The following is a 25,885-nucleotide window of genomic DNA, read 5'->3' as shown; positions in this document are numbered from 1 at the left end:
TAATCTGTCATTTTTTTTAAGATTTATTTTTGGCCTTTTAGCCTTTATTTGATAGGACAGTGGATAGAGTAGGAAATTAAGAGGAAAAGGAGCCACAGGTCGGACTTGAACCTGGGCCGCCGGCTTGGGGGATATATAGCCTCTGTACATTGGGAGCAACCTAACCGCTAGGCCATCTGCGCCCCCACTAAACGGTACTTCTTAAGTGTTTGTGGCTTTCTTTTAAGAAAATGAGAGGAAATCATTTACAGAGATTGATCAGATTAAGTGCTGCCCTTTCAGTTTACTGAATCAGTCGACTACCGTCAGAAACAAAAATACTTGAAGTCCTTTTAAGCTTGTTAAATTTGAACTTCTAAACTATAGCACCTCAATGTCTTAAATGTGTGTTTAAAGACAGGCACTTAATCCATTAGTTGCCTCTAGTCTGTGCCTGTACATGGCCACTTTAAGCGATAGGATAAGGTTGCAATCACACAGGCTTTCCAGTAGAGGGCGGTGTTGGATAACTAAATTCTTGCTCTGATGAGAGTTTGTCCTGAAAGGAGACTAAATTATGATCAAGGCTTTTATCTGCTTGGAGATATTCCAGCTGTGTTGGACAGAAAGAATAAAAAAAACTACAGTGTGTCCTACAGCATGTCTAATCTTTTCAGGTCTGTGAGGCTGCCTATCTTTTAATTAATCACACCCAACTTAAAAGACAGAACAGGACTCATTTTTAATATCTTTAAATTCACTATTTAATATTTTACATCTGTTCACAAAGGAAAAAGAACAATCAAGATTTTCCAACAATGCATTCTCTCTTTCACTCGGACAAACTACACGCACACACACACAGATCACAAATCCACTCTCTCTTGTGCTATTTTCTGTCTTTGATTTCACCTCTGCTTTTATAACTTAAAAAATAATTTAAATAAAAAACGTTGATTTTCATGGGCACTTGAGAGAGATGAAACTCAAAGGAAGGGGCTGACTGACACATCAGTGGTTTCTTTCTACTGAAGTTAAGGGGAGGAGGGTTTTTCAGAGTTGAGAGTCCCAGAGGAAAGAGTCATTGTGCAGCACTTTGGCCAATTTCTCATTGAACGGCGTGTAGAAGTCCCGCAGGATCTCTTTAGTGATTGGCAGCATGGGTCCCAGATTTTTGTCTGCCGGCCTCCTGGTGTTTGATGCTGGACTTCTTGTGATCTCTGACTCTATTTCTTTTGTCAGCGGCCCTGTAAAACAACACAAACACTTTTTTCACATCCCTGCTTTGTGGGCCACTTTGGATTTTCCAGCAAGACTGAATAAATGAAACTGAGTTGAGTAAAGGACCCTGAAATGTCACTGTGTATCAGCAGTGCTATGAGCAGGAGATGTGACGCTCTGGTAGGCAATCACACCTTTGCTGGGGTTGGCAGCTCTCTGAAGAGCCAAGTCTGAGCTCTGGGGAAACTATAGACTGTGGGGTGAAGCTGTGAGGCAGAAGTAAGGGGGCTATCAGACAAAAAGGGCAAACATATATTATTATGTGAACTGCAAAGATCAATCAATTAATCCAAAATTAAATATAATATAGTAAATATCAGAGCCTGACTGACATATGATGTTTAAGCCTGAGGCCAGTACAGAGCTGTATCTGGGAGATCTATCATTTTGGTAGTGGGTTGTAGACATTAGCACTTCAAAATCAGCAAGATTTTCTCACAAAACATGCCCTGATCTTTGTACATGTAATAGACAGCAGCAAAAATAAATCTTAATTATATTCTTTGAGTATACAGACATGGCCAAGTATCTGACAGCAGACTTGAAGAGAAAGTTTTCCACTGTCAGAGTGGTTAGAAGCATTGCTTCAACATTGCAAAAATATATATATATAAAAAAAAGACTATGGTTTCATTGCAAGGTTTAAAGTGAAACACAAAACAAAGCTGGAAACCAATAATGTTTTTTTTTAAATTAATTACACAAGTCTGCTTTTTAATATGATTCCAGTTTCTAATTCAATAGAATTTTTTTAAAGTCTCAACGTGGCTGAATCATTGTGTGAAACCATTTGGTCATAACATCAGCTCTTGTTACAGAGGAAGAAAATCATTTATCTGAAGATTGTATCGAATGTGCATGTATATATTTGTTTTAAAGATTAGTTTTTGGACTTTTATGCTTTTATTAGTTAGGAAAGCTAGAGCACGACAGACAGAAATTATGGGGAGAGAGAGTGGGGTATTACGTGCCGCAAATAGCGTTGGGACTGGGAGTTAAACCTGCAGTAAGTGTGATGACGAGGACTGTGGGCTCTACATGGGAAGCATGTTCTATCAACTGAGCAAAACCAGCGCCCAGTATGTGCTTATTTGAATCCCATTGTTTTCATGTTTGTTTTAGCGTCACCGTGAATGGCTACTATCGATTTACTTTAATCTGCAACTGTGTTATATACTGGCTGAAATCATGCAGCTATAATCACAGACAGCTCTGTGCATTTTATAAAACATTTCCTCAATTGTCTTTAGTGATCTGAGTTGTATTGATCAGAGACCCCAGCGGGAATAATTACAGACAAGGTCATACATTACGCTGTGTTGTTGCGTACTTACCCAGGTTGAGAAAATCAAAGACTCTGTGCATTGTGTATTTCCTGTTGGAGGCGTGGTCTTCCAAGCGAAGGACCAGAATCTGTTCCCTGCTGAAGGCGGTCAGCCAGTCTATTAGGTACACAATGTAAAGGCCAACCTGCAATCTGACCTGGAGTCACAAAACAGAAGACCCAATGTAAGATTAGGAAGTATTATGAGTACTGTCCTCCTCCATGGAGGGGCACAGTGATACCTGGTTAAACAGTAAAAGTTTTAAGGTAATGCACAGTCAGAGGGAGAACAATTCATCAACTTCACTTCATTACTGCACTAGTCTGGGTAAGGGCTGTATTCTTTTCAATAAAACAACTTCAATTTGTATCCTGAGGTGGTGGTTGTAGATTCTGAGAAAGGCTGAGGTTTCTTAAAATCATAACCGTGCACCAGACACTAAATTATATTTTTTACAAAGGATGGCCCCTAAAGGTAGATGATTCAAATCATCAGTCGAGGAGACCCAGATATTGCCAGTCAGAAATCTGTCCTTTTGTTACTCCAGCTGTATCATACAAAGAAGGGCCTGAAATTTACTTGTTGTATTGAAGGGGAATCCCCCCCTAAATTCTTCGCAAAGGGGAAGAAGAATTATTTATGTATTTTTCTTTCAATCCTTGTCACCACTGCCAGTGGATCTGTTTCAGACAAAGATTTTACAGCACCCAAACCAAGAGCATTTGATTACAACTTTGACGGAAACTGAGCCAGACTTCTGTGACTCATTCTAATAAGTCGTTTCAGACGGTCAGTCCTGTGCTCTGCCGTGCAACCAGTGTGAAATCCTGTGGCACTAAAAGTATTGTAAAGTTTTGTTACGAAAGACAGACTTGCGGGAATGTGAATAATTTCTGCTTTGTAACGTCAGCAGATGTTTCCCAGAAAACTGAAAACATTTGCATCTTACAGGTTCATATGATGTAGGCTGATTTAAGATTTTGACATGATAGTGAACTGAAAAAAAAAACTTGACATTAAACAGCCAAATCTGATTCAACTGACAAATCAGAGTTCAGTACATCCTTTCTTATATTTTTGTGTATAGTAATAGTGTGAATATTACTAGTGCTTCATTCATTGGTGTGGCTATACTTAATTAATAATAATAAATACCTAATTATGTAACTGTACATCAAAGATCATCACATATTGGACAGCCCAACCAAACAAAACATAGAAAGAAGATGTAATTGGCAGCTGCTCATTTTTGGATATTTTATTGACTGAGCAATTACAAATATATATTCCCAGAAAGTAGGTTGCTATTAATCATTTGTGAGATTTCAGCACAGCATGCTGCAGGTAGCCTTATTTGTTTGTCGAAATTGATTTTTGGATTGTTGTATGACAGTTCATAGTTGTAAACAAACCATCTTGTTATCCAGAGCTGAACTATCTTTGTGTCCTTTTGCCATTTTAGCAAAACTGAAAGGCCTTTTCAGAATAAATGATTTAACTCCAGGCCAGCAACTCCTCCTTCGTTAAATCAATTTGGTTCAACAGTGAAAGCCAATCATGTTCTCATGCTGGTGTTTATTGGTGTTCCCTCCCCAGACTCTAATCTAAGCTCTGATACTTTTATCACGAAGGCACAGGCATGAGAGACGCCGTGAGGACAGCTGTAATGCTTTAACATGGTCTAATAACTCTGAGGACATATTAGTGGATGGACAATTAGGCCAGTGGCAGGGACTGAGCATGCTCCCAGAGGGCTGTAAAGCTTGCCAGTCGCAGTCAGAGATGAGGACCTTTGAATATGAGGGGGAACCAAAAGAGGATGGGGATCTCCTCCTCCCTCCTCTTAGCCCGTCTGCTCGAGGGCACTGTGGGAAAGCTGGCCAGGGGCCCAACACTGGGGCCCTGCAACTGCTGGCACTAAGACTCGGTCTGCTTTGTCAGTATAAAAGAAGTTCAAACCACTGCTAAACTTTTTTTTTTTTTCTTAATACAAAGAGAGGACCGAGACGCTGCCCTGCTCGCCGGTTCAACATTGCTGCCAATCCCCTTTCATAAAGTCTGTCATGAAAGCTTTAGGGTGCGTTAATGAAGTGTGGATTTCACTCAGTCTGTCTTTTTTCACTCCTTTTTCATTTCTTTTCCCCAACCAGTAAATAAGCTGGTGGCAGAAAGTGCAGAGTTGTGAGACAAAAGCAGGAGGGAGGGTTCACTCACTGGCATTGCATTGTTGACGGTAGTGTTGTACACACAGGAGCGCATTGTGTACTCCGTAAGGCAACCCTCAAATAACTGCAGCGACTCCGCCACCTTCTCGTGGAAATCCTCTGCAGACTTATTGGCAATACCGAAGTAAAGGTAGTCGGAGTATAGCCTGCAAGATAACAAAATCATTTTAGCACAATGAAATTCAGCTTTAAAACAAAAGAAAAGAAAAGGCAACAGAATACTTTTTCAGTGTTTTTCACAAACTCTTAATCCTATTCCTATCATGTCTTTTTTTTGCATTACTTTTTAATCCTATTTTCTTCCACATTTTGTCTTGTATCTAAAAGTTGTGAACACATTTGCTTCACACAGTAGTTTAAAAAAAAAATAAAGGAAAAAGCTGTGAGACATCTTTGTTCTCAGTTTGCATGAACTCACAAAGAGAGGAAAGAAAGTAAATGTCACATGGATAATTAAAGTAGGGGGCATAACATCCCCTGTTTTGGTTGTAGTCCAGCAGTATCCAAGTTTTTTCCTTGAAATGTGCCATTTCATCATAGCTTAGTTGAAAAGCAATATACACACCAAACTGAACAAAAATAGATTAATCTATACGGGGGCAAGGTGACGGGAGTCAGAAAGTTTCTTCATGTTGTTCAGAAGAGCAGAAGAAACTCGCTCATTATAATAACAGTCGCTAAGCCACACAAAAGAACTAGTCGGGCAGAAATGTTATATATGTTAAATCGCTAATTCATGAAAAAGTGTTCAAAGTGTCTCCTTGGTCATTTTCTGTTGGAAACATTGTCAGCAGTTCTCACTTATGTATATAGGCTCATCTTTATTGTGCTTTTGTTTCTGTATGTATTTGACTGTTGGAATGTGCACTTTTGAATTTTATAACCAGCGACGTATATTTAACAGCGATCTGTTTATATTTCATGTTGACTCAGCACTTTATTTTAATGAAAGCTGGTAAGAGCCTCAGTCAAGGATCTTGGTTGTTTCTCGAATGCTGCTATATTCAGTCCCTTCTGCATTCTGCCGTTTTGGCTTTTTGGATGTACTTTTGTCTTTTTTTTCTGTTTTGTTCTGCCTTGCCGCAAAACCAATCGCCCCTTCGGGGAAAAATAAAGTTGAAGTTGAGTTGAAAAGCAAAAATGGGAATATCCAAAGATATTAGATTTCCATTCACTTAATTGAGAAGACTGGTAAAACAAAGAGTAATTCTCATCAGCTTTGTGGCAAAATAGTAAAATGCAGAAGCAGGCAAGCATGCCATCAAAAAACTCACAATGAAATCAACGAGTCTGGGAACAGGAAGTGTGGATAAGGCTGAACGGATCAGTGGGGATTGGAAACAAAAGTAATAACAGAGAGAGAACTTATCGACCTTGGATGGATGACTGAATAGCTCCTGCTACAATATGGATAGAGAATGAGATTTCAAAGACACACTCTGCAATAGAGAAGCTGTGAACAGTACCATGGGATCAGTTTCTGTACAGCTGAATGAAAAATATTCTGAAAAGGGGAATTAAATCCAGATTATAACTGGCTTTACAATACTCATTGTTTGTTAAATGTTATTTCAATGCTTTTCTTTGACCCTGTAAAGCACTTTGGATTGCTTCTGTGTTGTAAATGTGCTATAAGGACGAACAGTTTAATATGAATGTGGAAATGGATGTTGCAATATCACTAAAATATTTGAATAAATGGGCAAAAGCAATTATAGAAAGTGCGTTCAGACGTCAAAATACTCAACTGCAGTAGCATTGCTATCCCATTTTAAACAGAATGTGCCACAGGCATTCAGCTGCAAGGTCTTTATGCCTCTGATAAAGACGTCATTTTAATAGTTATGTGACAGCTAGTAAAAGGCTGCACATCTTTTTGTTTCCAGTAAACAGTTAAAGTATCTGTCTGTATCTGCAGTGTAAACAGCTGTGATAGAGACACAAAGCAGGGGTTTTCCTGCCTCACAATGAAGCTGAGGTGGTGCATTCCTTACCATGTGCACACCTGCATGTGTAAGTAAGTAAAACTTTATCGTAACAAATCGTACAGTGAGAAAAATGTGCAAGGTGTGTGGGGGCTAAAAAAGCGAAGGCACAATCACCTTTTGTTTTGTAATTAGAGCGCAAAGCAAATTAATTCTAATGATAGTATAATTGAAAAAAGTAAAAGTCTCACACTAAAGATTTTTTTTTAATGAGTACTCTGTTCATAATTAAATATATTCTAACATAAAAGTGAATGTGTTTAATTGCACATTTAATCAAAGTTGTTTAAAATAAAATCAGGTCCTCCCCCAGGAAATGTTAAGACATATGTCTTGTTCATCTCAAGGCCTGCAAGGTCATAAAATGTCAAGGTGTTTACATGAACTGTTAAGCGAATCCTGACTTCACAACAATGAAGTCTTAGTCCTTGTGACTAATAACATATTTTTTTATTCGTTAAACATCATAATCTTTAATGATACGTCAGCACATCAGAGCTATTTGAAGTCAGTGAGCACGGTGTAACAAAGCCAAGAGTTGAACATTTGATCCTGAAGCCTGTTGTTGCCTGTTTAAGTTTCAGATCCATCAGTGAGAAGATTAGCTGAACTGCAGTCCTGAATCTCTGTTAGCGGAGACAAACGATTACAGCTGTCTCGTAACAATTCCTCCACTGCTTGAACATGGTTTGTGAGATTCAGGTCAAATATTTTAATCCAGGGAAAATGTACTACTTCTTCTCCTGCCACTTTCCTTTCTCTCTGGCAGTTTAGGCAGCGCCTTTTCTGGAAACACTAGGCTGATTAGAATACAGCGCGCCATGCCAACACATCAGCGTAATGCCGAGATTGCAGTTAGAAATGACAAAAATCACACATCAGACTTTAAATTTAACTGTGCTGTCACTGGCATTTACATAATAATCCTAATAACTGAGTAACACTGTTTAGGAAAGATGACTCCCACCTCTCCACGGGGTCCCTGAGCATGACAATGAAACGGGCATCAGGCTGCAGGGCATGGACGAAGTCCTGGATAAGGAAGGGAGGCTCGCCATCTGTAGTGTTGTCATAGAAATACACCCAAGCGTTGTTATCCCACATGGTGGACGCACTGGCTTCTCCTGCAAAACACACAGCCCACAGTAGTTAGAAAAAAACACAAGGACACGAACTGTTGTACACCTACAATTATGCAGTCATAAACATACAAAACACATATGACCAGATTGTTTTTTATCTTCGTTGTAGCATTTAATGAGTGGAGTTGAATTCATACAAGAACACTGGTAATTGTTAGTTAAGGCTTCTCAAATATGAGGAGTAGCCGTTTTTTCATGTAATATTTTTGATGATTGAAATCTTTGTTTTTCTGTATGCTGGATGAATTCAAAGACTTTCATGGTGTTAGATTTTTGCACTGCAAATGTTATTTTAAGATTGAAAATCCACTATTTTTTTCTCATATTAATTCATCTAAATTTCTCCGTTATATTTTAATAAACAACAGACAACTTCACCAATCATTTGCTTTAGAAAAAAGCAACAGAAACTTGATGAATGAAAATAATCTTCTTTTAACTGCTTCATAAAATTGCCTCTGAATCATAGCTTGAAGTAACTCACACGGCATGAACCTTACATATTCAACAAGTTCCTAAAATGAAAGACGCTAAAATGAGTGAACACACAAAAACAAGCCAGAGTAATCACATTTCCATTTGCAAGTTAAATTGTGGAATAACTACTATCCATACAGAAACAGAACAGTTGTGGTGCTCATAAGCAGTCAGATAGCGTCATTTCTCAAACAATTTGAGAGCAGACACTTTATCATGCTGTGCCGAGAAATAATATCCAGGATTCATTAGTCTGTCTGTGCCTTCATTATCCTCTTATCTGTGAAGAGAAGCTGCGGTGCATTTGTAGAGAGAACACAACACAGGCCTTATCTGACTCCCCTCCTCGGAGAAACGGAAGATAGCCTGGGCCTATTTTCTGTGGTGACAACAGAGAGAGTGAAACAGGATCGCTGCTAATGCTGCTACGCCTAAAATGATGCACACACTGTGATCATGTCTATTTAAAGGTCTCAATGTCCATTAAAAGAGCTTATTTAGCGCCACAGGGAGAGGCCGTATTCGGGGCAAACAAACGGCAGAGCCAGACCGGCGTGCCTCTGGTGTTGGCTGGTGGTTGAAGAGTCAGAAGCCGAGATCCTGGCCACAGGCCTGCACCTTGCTGCGTTCTCTCAGGGCATGGTGGGAATACAGAGTGGAGTTTTGGCACACTCCTCCCAGTTCTTACAGGGATTATTTATTTAAAGAGGGAAACAAAACAGGGCAGCATGCTAAGCTGCACTCAGTGCAACAACTCAAAACCAGCGTGAAAAGGCTTTTGTTGAAAATCAGTTTTTCTTGCAGCTGAGGAGTTTTTGTTTTTGACAACAGGAAACGACAGCTGGATGTTTGACACCTGAAAATGGCAGCTGAGATATTTCACCATGCCCACTCACAAAACTCATATCCAATTCATAGCTTTCAGTCAGTAGTTAGTAAAGTGGAGGCCACCATGCAACACTCTGTGGGGCATGGACATCTTTTCAAAATGATGCATGTTTACATCAACTGCCAATTGCATAAAAATGTAGTTAAGATAAACTGCAAGTTTGGGGAACTTGTGATCCTTTATACAGCATCCCCAACACTTTTTATATCACTAAAATAACAATGTCCTTATCAGAATTTCACTTCAGTAATGTTTCCATTAGGTAGTGGAGAATCCTTTCCCGTACAGTGCTGCCAGGATTAAATCCTACAAAAGTATGGACAGCTTTATCTATTTTTAATGTGACCGGGGTCAATAATGCTGTATGGAAAGTGAAGGGCAAGAAATTCTTAATCATCACAGCACAGGTGCTAACTAGCTGATCTTGGCTAGTTAACACAATTTAACGTTACTGTCAGGATTACTGTCTGCTGTCACTTTCAGTCAATGTTCCCGGGGCAGTAAAGTTAATTAAAAGGCACTAATATTTTCCTCAAGTTAACACAATATTTTACCACAGGATTAGGAGAAGTCTGTTCTTTTTCCCCCTTGAGGGCCAGCGGAGCGTCTAATAGCATTTATCCACAAACTCCTCCTCTTGGGGATTTAAAAAGAAAAATGGGATACTCTAAAAGTCCAACCCAGGCTTACTCATCAGTTAGTGCATCCAAATGAACAGCAACTGTCTTTCATTTAAAATACAAAAAACAAAACTGGTTAAAACGTGTAGGTGGTAACTGGACTTTTCTGTAGCAGGCATCAGTACGAAGCCTTTCTTTTCCTCCAGGTGGGTGACTCCATGAGTGTGTGATGTCACATGAAAACTATGAATGTCTAATTTCCCCACTGCTTCAAAAACAGCTTTTTGTTTGGTCACGTCTACCAAGTTTTGTGATTGTACAAAATGATGCCCTTTTCATGGTAAACAATGCTTCGCCATGGCAACTTTGCAATATACACCGGTATTTAGACTATAGAGAGAGGACAGAGGTTTGTAGGAATTGTCCAACCCACTGGTTATTATTGCTGTCCTGAGAAAAAGGAAACCATCAATGATTTTTTTTTCTTCCGAAAAGTGTCTAAGTAAAGCAGATGGAAGTCCTGTATTATTAAGCTGTTGGAGCCTCTCTTTAGGGCTGAGTCACTGTCAGCTCCTACACCCGCTGCTCTGCTAGCAGATTTGTAAAATCGGAGACCTGATTACAAGTGAAGTTCCAGGCAAGTGTCAGGTCACTCCAGCTAAACGCTATAGTCTGCAACCTGAAGAGGGCACAGAGGACTGTCAGTAAATGGTCCACACACAGGTCACAGTGCTAATACAAGAGCTGAGTTACCCATGTGATACATCAGAGGGTAGGGGATGGGGATAGATTTACCCTCCAACATGGTGTGGCACTGATTAACACTAGTCAGAGTAAAACGGGAAATGTTCGGTGCTAATAAAACTGCCTGGAGATATGAATATATTAGATGAACGTGGTCATTTTTACCTTGTCTTCTTAGCTTCCAATTGACAAATTATTCTTTGTAAAACCATTACGCCATCAGTGGCCTTTTACTGGAAAAGACCTGATGATAAGCAACTTCCTATCATAGTGTGCCAATCAAGGGTTTGCTGAGATTTATTGAGAAAAGCTGAGTTCGATAAAGATTTTCCTTGGCATCATTTTATTTTGAGACTAGAGTTCATTTTAAAAGTAGAACCAAAAGTAGGCTCAGGGTTAGGATGGAGGACGGAGGAATACATTGGACTGGTGAAGCTCTGCGTGTCTCTTTTCAAAATCCCACAGTAATGAAATTGGAGTGTCCAAATCATGTTAATTCAGCTCTAATTCTGAGCCAAGTCCTTTCAAATACTTGAAATACTAAATATCCCAATGTGGATCTGTTTTATGTCCTTAAATGATTTATATGATTTATGTGACTGTTTTTCAGAAGAATGCAACTCCTGACACTAATGAGATACGATCAACTAGAGGGAAGACATTTCACTTGAACTACAGAGACACTACTTGTGTAACTTCCTTTTAGACAAGTACAGGCTATCATCAATTCACTGGAAGGCAACATGTACTGCTTCCCCATTAACTTTCTAGGACAAAAATACATTTTCTAAAACAGGCTTTCTCTAAAACTAGACTAACTAAGAATGACAGCAAGTCACTGCAAACTTTAAAGCATATGAGCAGCTTGTAAAAGATGGGATTGAGACGATTAAACTAATGATTTTAATACAAATAAGTGAAATGACTTAGTTTAAGATGGGGGATACCCAACCAGTGTCTTTAAAAAAAACAAAAAATACTGACACAACACTTTTTTTCAGCACTTGCACGGTTGTAGCAGTCCCATTAGAAGTTATTGGCAATCTAAAAAATCTATATATACAGTAATTATAATATAAGTAATATATAACATGTAGTTGATTTTGATTCCTGCAAATTAGTCTCTTGCATTCATTACGTTTGCTTACTTGTATTAGTTACTTAGGACTTTAAAAGTATCATCTGAACTGACCATTGATAATATCTGGAAAGATTGCAAAGTTTTGATGCTACTAAAAGAGAACACGTGAATTCGTCTGAAAACGTAATTTATCATGAGGTTCAAACTAAATGAAAACAGACATTACTTTAACTAACAAAGAATTCACCATTTTTCTTACCTATGATGATGTTAGGCTGGCTGGGGCTTCCACTGGTGTTTGCTGTGAGGTTGCCCTGGATTTGATAAGCAGCCTGATCGAACAAGTCCAGGTAGTCCTCAACTGGGTATCGATCATGAAAGCCCTCGCTCAGACGGATGATACCTGGGGGAGAAGAGGAAGACAAGGTATGATAACGAAGGATTCAAATACAGCAACTTGGTAAATTTCCAAATGCATCAAAATATGATGCTTTAGTTTCTGATGGCTGCTAGTTTATTGATTTGTGTGGTGATGAAGTATAATTACAGCTTAAAGAGTGAAAATAAGTTAGTTGGTCAATTAAGAAAATGACAGCAGGATAAAAGAGGAGGATAGTTTCAATGTCAGACAGTGTAAGAAGTTAACAGAGGAAGTGTGATGAGAAGTGAAACTACCACAAAGTTGCACTAAATAAATACATTAATCCACTATTTTACCTTTTCAGGGGCAGTTTACATCCTTCAATTAATCATATATCATAATATATCATTTTACGAGTGTTTTACAATATATCAATGATCACAAAATCAGTGTATCGGGATATACAGCGTAGTGGTGCAGAAATGCAAAATTCTCTCTAATCGATTACTCTTCCCGTTGTTAAAGCGAGTACTCGAGTAATCGTTTTGTAGTTCTTTTTTTTTTCTGTGATTCTTTTCCCCCACGGGAAGCCCCGCCCCCAACTATGACGCGACGCCGACTGTGTCTATTGATTAATTTGAATCTTCGGGATTTCAATAATTATTAGTAAGAGGCCTTTGCATTAACATTCAAATATGACATTTTTTACTTCAACAGACAGCAAACCTCAAATAAAAATTCACACAGACGTGTTATGACCGTTTTAACACTTTATTATAATTAGAGCAGTGAGTGTGGCGAGCGGACGTGCAGACATCAGTGCGCACTCATCGCACGTTGAAGCTGTTTTGACAGCAACATTCTGTTAACAGAGACTCCAGTCTGCAGTGTAGAGCACACTTTACTCTGGTAAATAAAGTTACAGTAGAACAGGTGAACGATTTAAAGTGTCTGTCTGTTTCATCTTTCTCCTCTGTGCGTAATGACACACTCGCTCAATCTCGCTCGTCCGTCCGCTATGAACTATTTCTCCCTATAAGGTTGTTCCATTTTGTAGGTATTAAAAGAATAATCATCTAAAATTCCAAAATACAGGAAAACATCTCGTTATGCTGCTCTGTCCTGGATGATCAAACATCGTTGGTTTAGCGGAGTAAAGCGGTAATCGCAAAGTGAAAGTCCTTCTTTTTCTGTGGACTAAAAAGACAATTTGAACTGAACTTTCGTAGCTCATATTGCATATTTCATTCATTGTGAATTCATAGGGGGGTTAATTAAAGTGATATTTTTGTTAGGGTAGCAGCGTACGGATCAACAACGGACGCGTTTCAGCACACAGCGTTTATCAGCGCTTTGTTTGTCATCTATTTTCTTTTCGCGCTCGAGTTTGCACCCCTAATACAGGGTACGTATCTGTCTTGAGCTGCCCTGCTTTCCCCACTCTGACTAAGTAGATTTTGTGCCTATACCCAAACAAACTGTGACCTTTTGGTTGTTAACCATGCATGAATGACTGATGACAAAAACAAAAAGTCATGAAATACGAAATGTCAGAAGCAGGGGTGCGTCGATGCATCAGTTTAACATTGGCATTAGCCAATAAGGGCCCTGTTGACAGAAATCAGCCCTTCAGCAAATAACTTTAAATCGATTTAATGGTCGCATCTATTACACATAACTACTGATTCAAAGAAGAAGTTTTTTCTTGTCAGAGGAAGTGACCTCTTGGCCAAACTATGATTTGTTTTCATGGTCAAACATAAGGCAAAATGTTGGCGGTTTAACACAGTCAACAAGGCAGTACTAGCAGCAATTTAAATTTATTAAATCTCAGCTCAGACATGAAGAATTACGAGGAAGTAAAGAAGAAAACAAGGGCAATGAGCTACATTTTTTTTTAAACTTTAAATTGGTATCTGTATCAGCTCTGATTTTCACAATTGTTGCATCTCTACCCAGCAGGCTTCATTTTGTTAAGTCTGACAGTACTTTGCATTTTTATGTTCCTAACTTTTAACTGTCACTAGTGCTGCCAAGCTGCTGATGATGAGTTTGGAGAACTTTTTGAAAGTAGAAGCAGACTAACATGTTTTCCTTTTGGGATACAAATATGCATATAAGACTGGGTTAGGGTGGGACACTGTAGCACTGAGTTGGGTGTGTATTCATCAAGAATGTTTTCATTCCTGCGCTTTCCCCTCCATGTGTTTCTGAGATCACAATAAAGGGGGAATTCTGTCTTCTGACCAAATAAAATCCAACCGCACATCCAATCAGAATCCAGCAGGGAATACTGTCCCTTCTCTGTTTCTTGTGTTTCCAATTAAGAGCCGAAGTGAAGTTAATGCTTTTAAATGCAGGACAAGCAAATGTGTTTTCCATCTGAGCGGCTGTGGTTGGCAGCGTAATTACAATTTACTCTGCAATCGTGGAGATTGAGTGTAGGACTTAGGAGGATCCATACAGCATGCGGATAATGAGGTTGGTCAGGCGTCTGTTTCTCTCAGTGATAGTTTGATGTTGTCTCAGTAAAACGCCTTCCTCTAGTTAGCAGGGAAACGTGATTAGAAAAATCCTGTAAAAAAACATGTACCCGCATCATTATTTATCCAGAGTGGTTAAACTTGTATGAGTTGTGATGGTGCTGGTGTGTCGCTCGAGGGCTTTTTTCTTTTTTCTTGTTTTTTTCCCCCCATCCCTTTGCTTTTTGACATGAATAAAGCGTCACCTTATTTCGAAATAGTTTCTTGATGGGTGCTGAATAGGGGAAAAAAAAAAATCTGATTAACATTCAAACTGCTTCTCTTAGAAAGTTATGTGGCGCGGATCGCATCAAATCACCTTTTCACTGCGCCGCATGAGTGGAGCCTTGAGGGGGGAATGAAATAAATAAATACAAAACAAGAGCATTTGAATTCAGAGTGTTCTCAGAGGATGTCTTAAGAGAAAAGTGCTGATTACAAGTGCATAGCTGCAAGCAAAACACTGGAGGGAATAGAAAGATGGAGAAAGGAGAGATGAAGTGATGGAAAGAGAAAGGACTATAACTAAGAGAGAGAGAGAGAGGGACTATGTCCTTGGCATACAGCGGCATTTAGCTGCTACGCAAAAAAACACAAGGCAAACATCTCATTCACATATTGCAGCTTTATGAGGTTCAAATAATTATCAACTAAAAGTTAACACAACACACTAAACGAAGTATTGCATGCTGACTCATAAATCCACCAGTTAGGTTTTGGGACTCTCAGAGGGATTAGGAGCATAGTCAGCAACTGGGTGAACTTCAAAAGGATCTGTTTGGCTGCCTAAGCTAAGCCGCCTTTGATTTTATTTGGTGAAAATTTGGATGAAATTTCCCCCCAAAAATGGGTTATGTTGTATCTATCACACCAAAACCCATCAGTTTTTGAAATGATTAAGTCATTTTTAGATGGATAGCCGCAGGCAAAGCGGCATGTATATGTCATTGCAAAGCAGAAGAATCACACTCATGCACAGTGAGATATCACCATTAAAAGATTGGGTCCTCATGCTGTGCTGATGAGATCGTGCAGCTGCTGTTCTTAAAGCAGAATTAGTATGAGATTATCTACACACTATGCATAAAGTCATTATCTAATCTGCTTTCAATTTCCTAATCACAGCTGACTTTGAACAGATCTGCACCCTACAGTTTAACTGCTGCTCTACACATTTTTTTCCTTTCACAATATCTACACAAAGGCAGACAGACATTGTAAACACACACACACACACACACACATTGATGCCTGCCTCTTGAGCTGCTGAAGATTCTCCATAATTCATGAGTCTTAATGGCAGTTCCAGTTATAGAAGAAAACAAAAGGCATGTAGGTATTGAGAGTGATCATTTCCTTCTCTTGTGGGAGTAAAAGCAGAAGATAATTTTAGATTCTTAGCTTCTTCAAAACATCATGCTACCCTGCATTAATTATCTACTTAATTTGAATTTGGTGTCTTTTAAAGAAAAAGTCAAAAAATCAAACCGAATGAGCAACAAGGAAGCATCTGCACTTTGAATAAGGGTTGATTTTGTCTAATACAGAAGGTTTCAGTCTTACTCCAAGATCACACACCGAGTTTTAATCCCATCTGTTGTGGGGGGTGTTGTGGTTCTAACATCACAGATGCACATGGCAAAGGAAAAACACACGATGGCATCGACACATCTAGATAACAGAGCCGCCATACGACCAGATGTCTGCTTTGAGGCGGCTCTTAACTCTCGTCGCACAGTTTGAGGGTTTATCTCTTTGTTTTGGGAAGTGACATATCACCACCTGTTCAAACCTAAGACAACTAACAGTGTGAGCCAGGATTAAAGCATTAGGTTGTGTGCGTATACTAAAACTCCATACTGAAAACAGCCAGTGAAAATGCACAAGTCTCCACCAGCTAAATTGGCAAATATTCCATTAAAGTAGCAAGAAATAACATCCTGAAATATGCCACAGCTCCCTCATAAATCAAAATGACTTGCTTTCTAATTAAGTAAATCTGTGATTGCTCTGTTACTCTTCTAAACGGAGGCATAAAATGTACATTTAGCGAAGAGAGCGCTGTAAAACACAGAGCTAGAAGCTGAGGGAAGAAAAGTTTATAGATGGCAAAAGTGTGTCGTGAGGAACGAGGGCAGCATTTTCTAAACAAGTGCAGGAAACACTGCACCCACACACGTGGGCTCAAAGCGTGTAAGGAGGCTTTAGATGCTGTGTTTTTCACATGTAGGCCTACTTTACAAGTGGGTTTTTACCACGAGGCATCTAGAAGCCTAATTGAGTAAAATGTAGATTTTGATATAAGCCTGGCTTATATCAAATAAATAGAGCATCGTCACCACAATCAATGTAACAAGAAAAGAAAATGTGTGGTAAGATGATAATGATTCAGTAAAAGCACACAAAAGAGCGGAAATTGAAGACCTGGGGGTTCAAAGAGCTGAATTCAAATGGTTTTAAGGAACATAAATACTCCTCTTGAGCTGTATTTTCGTGCTAACAGGTCTCAGGTAGAAAATAAAACAGTACGTTTATTATGCACAGCACACAATAGGTCTTGCATATTCATTTCTTCGTTAATTGCTAGGGAGATTGAACTGCATGCACCACAGATATTTAATTCATGTCACATTCAAGGACCAAAGCACACCCAGATAGTTTTCTCAGGAAAAAATATAATTGTTGTTGTTGTTGTTTCCTGGCACATTTGATGTTGGAAAAAGTTGAGCTTGACACAGTGTGTAGTTGTCAAAAGGAGTTTCCTACCATTTTACAACCGCAATCAATAGAAATTATGGTATGTAGTTCCCACAATTCACAAATCTCTATGGCATTAAGAATGCAGGAGATAATTAAATTGTGCTCATGAATCAGACAAGCGCTGCCTTGAGACCCCCTTCAAGCGTCAGTCGTTGAGTGCTTTTCTGAAGCTCCCTGAGGTATCTCTTTGACAAAATGATATACTAGTCACACTCACACTTCTAATGCTCTTGGGCTCTCATTATTGTGTACCAGCCTGGAGACCTCTACCGCAGCAAATTATAGTTTTCTCTACTCACCAAACCTCTTTCGCGTCCACCAATGTGGCTCTTTGAAAGTGGTGAACTTGACGTCAGGGTGAAGCCTCAGTCTGTCGTACAGGTCCGTGGTGCCACACTTTGGCTGGCCAATGATATAGAAATACGGAAGGCACCGCATGCGGTAGAGTTTCCCATCGCGGTGGTACAAGTGTTCCCGAAAAGTGTTCCTCAAGTGCTGAAACACAGTCCGGAAGCGCCTCGAGTAGTGTGCGTACAAGTTTGTCCTGTAAGGGTCCAAAGTGATATTCCCAGTGTATTCCTCATACCAGCATGGGTTCTTGATGGCAGGAAGGAATTTGCTGGGGATAACGGAAAACATCTGTAAGGGCAAAGAAAGCAGGGTGCATTAAACTTCAGAGTTTAAACTTGAAATGTATAAAAACATTTTAGACAAAGCCTTCTGTAAACCCCTGAAATTATGATTGCTAACGCTGAGGGATGGAAGATAAACACATTCCAGTCATTTCACAGATCCTATAAAGGAAGCGGTTTGTTTAAACAATTTAAAATCCCTTTTTTGTACAAGCCACTGTTTTGGCAGGTGCAGGAAACCACAGCCTGTGTGGGTTTCAGATGAACATTCAATGACAAGTTTGTGCAGGAGGAGTCTCTGGAGGGCCAGACTCACATTAAATTGTCTTTAAATTCAGAGACACATTGACACAAGTGAGCACACACACACCGCAGTCAGACAGTATTTAGACACTTTGACATTTCATTTTTTCTGCTAGCCCTGAACCTCAGGGACTTTTTTTTTATACACAGTCTTCCAGTTTTAAAAGACAGAGAGTCACTGGACATTTTACACAAACTTCAGTCAAGCCCAGAAGACATCAGCGTATAGTGATACCCTCCTTGTTTTCCTTTACTATGCTCTGCCTGGCCTGTACTGCCACCATCCTCACTTTTAACTTTTGCTTCCTTTCTGGTTGAGTTAAAACGCAATGATTTACTACTTTGAGGTCAGGACACTGTGCCAGTGTAAAACAGTCAGTTTAGAAATACTGCCCTGGCAGTTGTTTGCCTCTGCCAACTTGTTCAGCTTCATTCATTATTGTTTTTAACACATGAAAATTACATCACAAACGCCCGGAAACTAGAAATTTCTTTCTTGAGTCCAAGTGGAGATTTGTGGCAAATCGACTGTCCAATTACACTGTACTTTGAAATTATTTTATAATAAGCATATGGCCTTTTTTTTTAGTTATGTGCAAAACTGTTTTTTTAAGTGGTCACAGTGACCCTGCCCTTTTGATGTTTTACCACCAAAATCGAATCAGTTTTATCCTTAAAGGGATACTTCACCCATTTGCATTAAGCTTTGAGTCATTAGAAACCTGGTAGTATTTTTGAATGGTCGTGCATCCCGCCCTCATTTTCCCCCGAGATAGGAAATCTTTGTATTTCTAACTCTGAAAAGGAGCTTCCGATGACGCAAAAATCGTCATTTTGCGTCATTGGAAGCTGTTGCGGTTAGCGGGGTGAAACTACAACGCTAGTTCCTCATATTTTCGACCACTGAAGCGACAGACCTATCACAGATCAGTGGGTGGGAACTCACTCCCAGAATCGAAACATAACGCCTGCCATAGACTATTGCTTGGAAGCTATGCTAACAGGCTCTATAGAGAAAGCTGATAATGGCAAAAAAAATATAAATATAGCGGCGAGACGGCTGCTGTCGACCGGCTGGTCTGGCCGCCGGTGGCCGCTGCCAGCTCAGCAGCCGAGACATAAGGCCTGCCTGTCGGCGGCGGTGAGGACAAGGAGCCGGCTCGAGCTGGGGCGGACTGGTAGTGTCGGTGCTCTCACTGTTTGCCTATGGACACAGACATAGAGTCTGTTTTCTGCCAGGAGTTTCCAAGATGCTAATTCCTTCTGGAAGAAATCTCAGAATCAGTTGAGGAAACAGCCTTATGTGTTGAAGTAAATGTCTGTAAATAGAGGACCTTAGTGGGAGTGGGCTGCGGTGCTGTGCATTCTGGGATTTGGTGTCTTTCATCCACATGAGCCAAAAAGACACTTTCTGCCTTTTCTCGGCCAAGAAGGCACCAACTTCAAAATTAATTTCACATTTCTACTACATATATGACCCAATGTCAATACAAATTCATGTTTCAACGGGTGAAGTATACCATTAAGTCGTCGCTCGGATATTGTGTTCACAAGAATGTGACATTCAAACAAATACACATCTAGTGGACGGACAGACGACCAAAAGCCATTATGCTTCTGACTACTGCTGTCACCGCCATCAAGGCATAAAAGCACAAACATTGTCCTGATTAACCTGTTCTGATTTACTTTGTCTTTGTGTACACAACTACAAAATGTGGTTTTGTACACTCCCAACACTGAAACCTTGAAGTTCCATTCATTTCACATCCAATTTTCTTGACTGAAGTGAAACAGGCGAGACATTTCCAATTCTTTTCTGTCTCTTCTCACATTTCAAGGTTTTTTGAAATGTGACTTTTTTTTGCTGATCTAACACAACACAGGCCCGTGTCACTATGCCTTGCTGGCTGCCTGGAAGACACGGCTACTTTGAGGACAATTAATGCCGGATCCGTCCATAGATGTGGTATTGATTGTCCTGCGGCCACACTCTTCTATTCATTAGCTGGTTCAATAAGAAATTAGTTATGTCGCAAATAGCTCTGGCACAAGCCATTATCATTAGAATGAACAATTAATTGAAGCCGGCTTTGAGGTGAGTCGGACACTTCAAGAAAGCTACTGGGGCCGACGTGTTTGAAAACTGTGGGATGACTTTGAGCTTTGAATCTCTACCAAAAAATTGGTAGAGACATATGCAATTATCCAGAGTGACATGAGGTGTTGTACAAGGTTTGTAGAGCAGTTTTATCTCTTTATAAATTAAATTAGAAACTGCATCTAGTGGGGAATTAAAACAGCACTGCTGTATTGAACCCTCTATGGACGGCATGTAGGCACGAATACTGATTCCAATCACCTTTTCACTTTGCATTTAATTACGCTTCAAGACCTACATCTGTGAATGGCAATTAAAAGACAGATCTATATCATGCTGGACCATGTTTGTGTTATGATTAAATTAGATAGATAATATTGATACTACTGAACACTGTTGAATTGATTACATTACCCAACCTGATAACAAAATTAAATGTCCGACAAAATATGTGTTCTCAAGATAGCCTTGAACACGCAAAGGGAGGAAAAAGACAAGAGACTTTGTAGTTATACTCACATGTTGCTCACTGTTTACCAGCGTCTTGAGCTCTGGGAGCTGACGCCTGCTACGAAACTCAACCTTGGATGTGATTGACTTGACCACCAGTTTGATATGTGTGTAGTCTTTGACTGAGGAGAGATTAAAGGCAAAAGGTCCAGGGCTGACCAGGCTGCTGAAGTGGTAAGGGGAAGGCGTGAGGAGGAGACCCTTCTTGTCTCCTGTCAGGATGTACGAAGCCATGATGAGGAACATTACAGCCAGACCAAACAGGAAGCTGTAGAGCCGGATTTTACGAAAGCAACCCAAGGTGTTCCAACGTCTCGGCAGCTCCCGTTTCACCTCCAGGACCGCAAACAGGTTCATTGGTGTGTCGTCCACCTGCAGGATGAGCGGCCTCTTGCGGTAGTCGTCCACAGAGGAGCCCAGCAGGCTGTATTTGTAGTCCATCTGTGTCATGGTGTCAGCCGCCTGTGAGTCCCAGGTGTCAAGGCTTAGACACAGGGAAGTGTTATGGAGCAGGGAACAGCCAGGCAGGAGGTTTTGTGCTGGGGGAATGGCAAAGGGTGGAGATCCATGATGAGATGTGAATTGGCCACCTCATCTGCTGACTGCCTGGTAAGAGGAAACAGGAAGAAGAACAGCTAAGAAATGACCAGCTATCGATATTGACTCACTTTTTTGTGTGGGCTGATTTTGCAACTTTCAAAACTGCAGAAAGATACAAAATAACCCTCTACCAATGATGAGGCATGGAAATCATAACAAGTTTCACTGATGTAACACTGTGACATAGATTGGGGTGGGGGGTCAGGACTCCCAGTTCCAGACTTGCATTTTTGTAACTAATTCTTTAGGTTACCAGGTTGACCAAGTATGTGGTCCAAAAAAACCTATGGCTGAACAAAAGAAAGACAGATTGACAGTAGAGATACAAGGTGAAAGAAAGCTGTCTGCTTGAATATTGATGTCCTGAAATGTCACTCAAAAGTTACATGAAATCCTGTAAATGACAACTCAACGTTTCGCACGGAAACTCTGTCTGAACTAATTATTGAGCAATAATCTCTTCACGCAAGCTTTAAACACTTCCTCTTACACTTCCTATTTTAGCCACACAGCTCAGAAACAAGCTCCCAAGCTGCCCAGTACATCCAACCAGTGTATCAGAGTCACAATGTGGAGGGAGCGATAAGAAACGAGGGGTGCATTCAGCCCAGAAACCACAGGGCCGCATGTCAGACTCTCCTGGGGTTAGACATGAAATATAACAGATACCCGGTCTGGACCCGAGAAGGGATTATGTAATCAGAAAATGGTTTTCCTCACTATGAAGTCACATGGATCAACAGCCGCACACAGATAAAAGGAGAGCTAATTTCTAAAGGGCGAAAGAATGGGGGATCTTTTAATGATAATGCTCCTGCAGCAGAAACGTCGAGTTTTATCCTTGAGGCTTTCTCTGTGTCTGGAGCTGAGCCAACATGATGGCAGAAAACAATATGGCATAATGACAGCGAGCCAGCAGAGCCGAGGGTGTAGGACAGAATCTGAAGGATGAGTTGGATGTGAGGGAATATTATTTAGAGCCTCTGGTAATGCTTCACACCTTCACACCTGAAAATGGAAGAATTCCCCCGCGAGTTTGACGTATGTTACACCTGCAACCTGCTTCTGCTCGCATACATCACAAGATAAGAAGTGAGTCATCGCTCCGCCTTACGTCTGCTGAAACTGTCTGCCCTCCAACCACCACCACCAACGCAACCGGGGCTGCTACAACCGCCGCTCATCGCCCACACCCCGTGCACATATCTGTATTTGTGGAGCTTGCAGCGGGGCTGATAAGAGGGTGGCCTGAGAGGGCCTGCCTCCCCGCTCAAGCAATGTCATTTACCCCCAGCTGTGCCCTCAGCATCAAGCCACAGCAACAGACTCTCCCAGAGCCAGATGGAGGAATAACGATCACCTTCCTGAGAAGATGTCTCATGGCAACTTACATTTCAGAAAAAGAGAGTGCTTGTGCTTGAGAATAAGTCATCTTTCTTGCAAGAAGCTGAAACCTCGGTTAGATATGAACAAAGGTTGAAAGGTGTTTGTGGCAGATTTACTTTAAATAAAAAGTGTAAGTAGAATAACTTCAGGTGCTTGTTTTGTTCAGAAAACATAGTATTTTTATCCCCTAGATTTTCACACAAGTAAATGTACCATCTCTTGCTTACATTATCAAAATGATCTTGTTACTTTGCAGTTAATATATTGAAGTGAATTATTTTATTTAATCCTTAATTTGCCTTCCAAAGGAACAATTACAGCCCATATTGATGGAACTATAGAACATTGAGAGACTATTTATTGGCATAACAATCAGTGCATTTCACACTTTACAGACATAACATGAACAAAACAATCACTATGTTTACATGCAGTTAAAAAACAGTCGCTTTATCGAGTCAGTCTGATGAAAATGAACTTAATTGTGCATGTGAGCTAAATGTAAAATAGCCCCAGTTAAACTGGACTAACAATCTCATTTAATTGATTCACTCATCGGAGCTAATTTTGTGCGTCATTTTCATTTGTTTTGTTTTTCTATTTTATTTTAAGTTAGAATGATTTCAGTTCTGTGTCGCCCAAATATTAAGCGATGTTTAGTTAACGTTGCACAGAAACAGAGTTGGTGTTTGTCCTTCAAAGTTGCGAATGCATTTCTGAATCTGAACCTGTGCTTGTCACTCAAACCCCAGTAAATACCCGATTAAAGAGTGCAAGTACTTCTGCCACCTTTTGGATATGAACTTTTTTTATTTTTACTTTGACCAGAAAATCAACTATAGGAGCATACAGTAGGAGGACAGTATTTAATCATACCTGAACAATGGCATCAGCGATATGGATTTGAAATCATGATAGCTACTTTAATTACAGTGTTGTTTGCACACACATGGCAGATGTTGTATCGGTGCTTGTCTTGCATAATGGTCCACCAGAACAAGTAGTGTTCATGTATTTAAAGAGGCTAAATTTATGCAGGGTCTCATTGAAGCAAATTTTCAAATTTTACAAAGTCACAAGCGCTCTGAAGAGAAAAAGGTTTGCTGCTTTTCTGTGCTATGAAAACACTAGGAGAGGGATACATCATTTTGGATTGCACTGGTGCCATTAGCACTTATGACTATATCCTTGCCAAGTCAATGGAGGTTATGAAGGCTATTTAGAACAGATGGAAGTGTAAAAAGGTCATCAGGGTTTAAGATGGAGGAGAAGGTGGGGGGGTAAAGAGATGAAGAGAAAGAGACAGGAAAAAGGCACTTTGTTATTGACAAGACAATGTCACTCTCAAGGGAACCCGCCTCTAAATCAATCAGTCCGCTAACTGTAGCAGTGGGCGACTGGCAGCTTGACAGATCGGCTCTATTCATAAAGCAAATCCGTTGCCCTTGTCCATCAAACATGATGAAATAGCTAAACTGCAGAAGAAATATGGCTGGAGGGCAGTGGACAAAAAGGACAAGAGCTTGCATCATCTACCTTTTGAGCTGACAAACCTTCAAATGATGGTTAAACGTGTGGATTTGAACATTTTCCTCACTGAAGAGGCATGTTTACCACATTTATTTCTGCATTTAGGACATGATTCAGTCTCTTTCACTTTATAACTTCATGATAGGCTTGGATAGCACTGGAGTTTTGCATACTAAGATTTTTGCATAATCTTATATATGTTTGTAAATATTCATTTTATTATCCCAAGATCACTTTTAAAGTTGCTTATTGAACTATCACTATCAAGAAATCACTAAGTTGAACATTTGACAATTATCAAAATTCTCATTGCTCACTATTGGCCTGGCAAATGAAATGTTCAAGCTTTGTTATCTTAATATTTTTGTCAGTTTTCACTAGGGCTGGGAATCTTTGGGTGTCTCAGGATTCAATTCGATTTCAATTCTTGGGGTTACGATTCGATTCAGAATCGATTTTCTATTATTTTTTTCCCACCTCTAGTTTGAACACATTCAGTCAATTTCATTAGATATTGTTGTTGTAATTAATAACCTTGGCCCTATGAAAATGATTTATTTAGGTTCTTTGTGATTTCAATATATGTAATACTTAAGAGTTTTAACAATTTTTGGCATTTTTCTGACGTACTGTAATTGTCAACTTTCCACTAATTTCCAAGTTAACGACACTGGACCTACTTACAAAAACAATTATCCTGCAATAAGCTTATATTCACTATATCAGTTTATTCTAATGATTTATCATTTCTGATAGGTCATCTATTTAGACAGTGAGTGAGTCACTCAGGGTCATGTGTTTCTTTTCTAATCATCAGGATTAATAATATAATAACATTATGGGTTATGAATTAAAAACTTCAACCAAGAAAGAATTATAATTGGCTTCGAGAGTTTGGAGGTCAAAAAATTCCAACTCTACAGCAAGTGTCATCTGCCTGAGAAGATCAAACACATTAACCCCTCAGATAACTCAAATTCAGAATGATTGTAATTAACTTCAAAGACACTCACTTCAGTGGTAATGGCCTGCATGCTGTGCTGATGGCCCCCTCCTTGTGAGGGGGGGATGAAAATGCTGCAGCCTTAATAACTCATCAGAGGGAGACCTCTCCATACTGTCTGCTCCGTCATTCACTTACACATCAGTGAGAGAGACAATCAGGGACATTCGTTTAAAGTCTGCTGTTTAAATTCCCCCTCTGAGCCGTCCGCCTCTGCTATGGGGAAAAAAAAAAACAATCTGAAAAACTGGCGGCTAATTGCTGTTCTTTTTGTCTGTCTTTTCTTTTTAGCTCAATAATCCCTTCCTTTGTGCTTGTCACTGTCAGTGTATGTCTATTGATTATATTTTAGGAAAAACCACCGTGTTTATTGACAGGTTGTCTTTATCTGTACTCTAATAAGTTGCAATCAAAGTGATTGCTGTCAAA

The 25,885-nt window shown here is 39.8% G+C and overlaps 1 protein-coding gene across 1 annotated transcript; it reads right to left on the bottom strand.

The window, feature by feature from the left end:
- Positions 1 to 718: 718 nt before the first annotated feature.
- On the bottom strand, positions 719 to 21,388 carry LOC132954934 (carbohydrate sulfotransferase 15-like). Its single transcript, XM_061027457.1, has 7 exons — positions 20,947 to 21,388; positions 17,691 to 18,030; positions 12,008 to 12,151; positions 7,763 to 7,919; positions 4,800 to 4,956; positions 2,595 to 2,742; positions 719 to 1,226 (listed from the first exon to the last, which is right to left on the bottom strand). The coding sequence occupies exons 1-7, from the start codon at positions 21,385 to 21,387 to the stop codon at positions 1,033 to 1,035; spliced, it is 1,581 nt and encodes a 526-aa protein (XP_060883440.1). The 5' UTR covers position 21,388; the 3' UTR covers positions 719 to 1,032.
- Positions 21,389 to 25,885: the final 4,497 nt, after the last annotated feature.

Source organism: Labrus mixtus, chromosome 21 (assembly GCF_963584025.1).
Source record: "Labrus mixtus chromosome 21, fLabMix1.1, whole genome shotgun sequence".
NCBI classification, from domain to species: Eukaryota; Metazoa; Chordata; class Actinopteri; order Labriformes; family Labridae; genus Labrus; species Labrus mixtus.
This window is presented reverse-complemented; position numbering and strand designations above follow the sequence as displayed.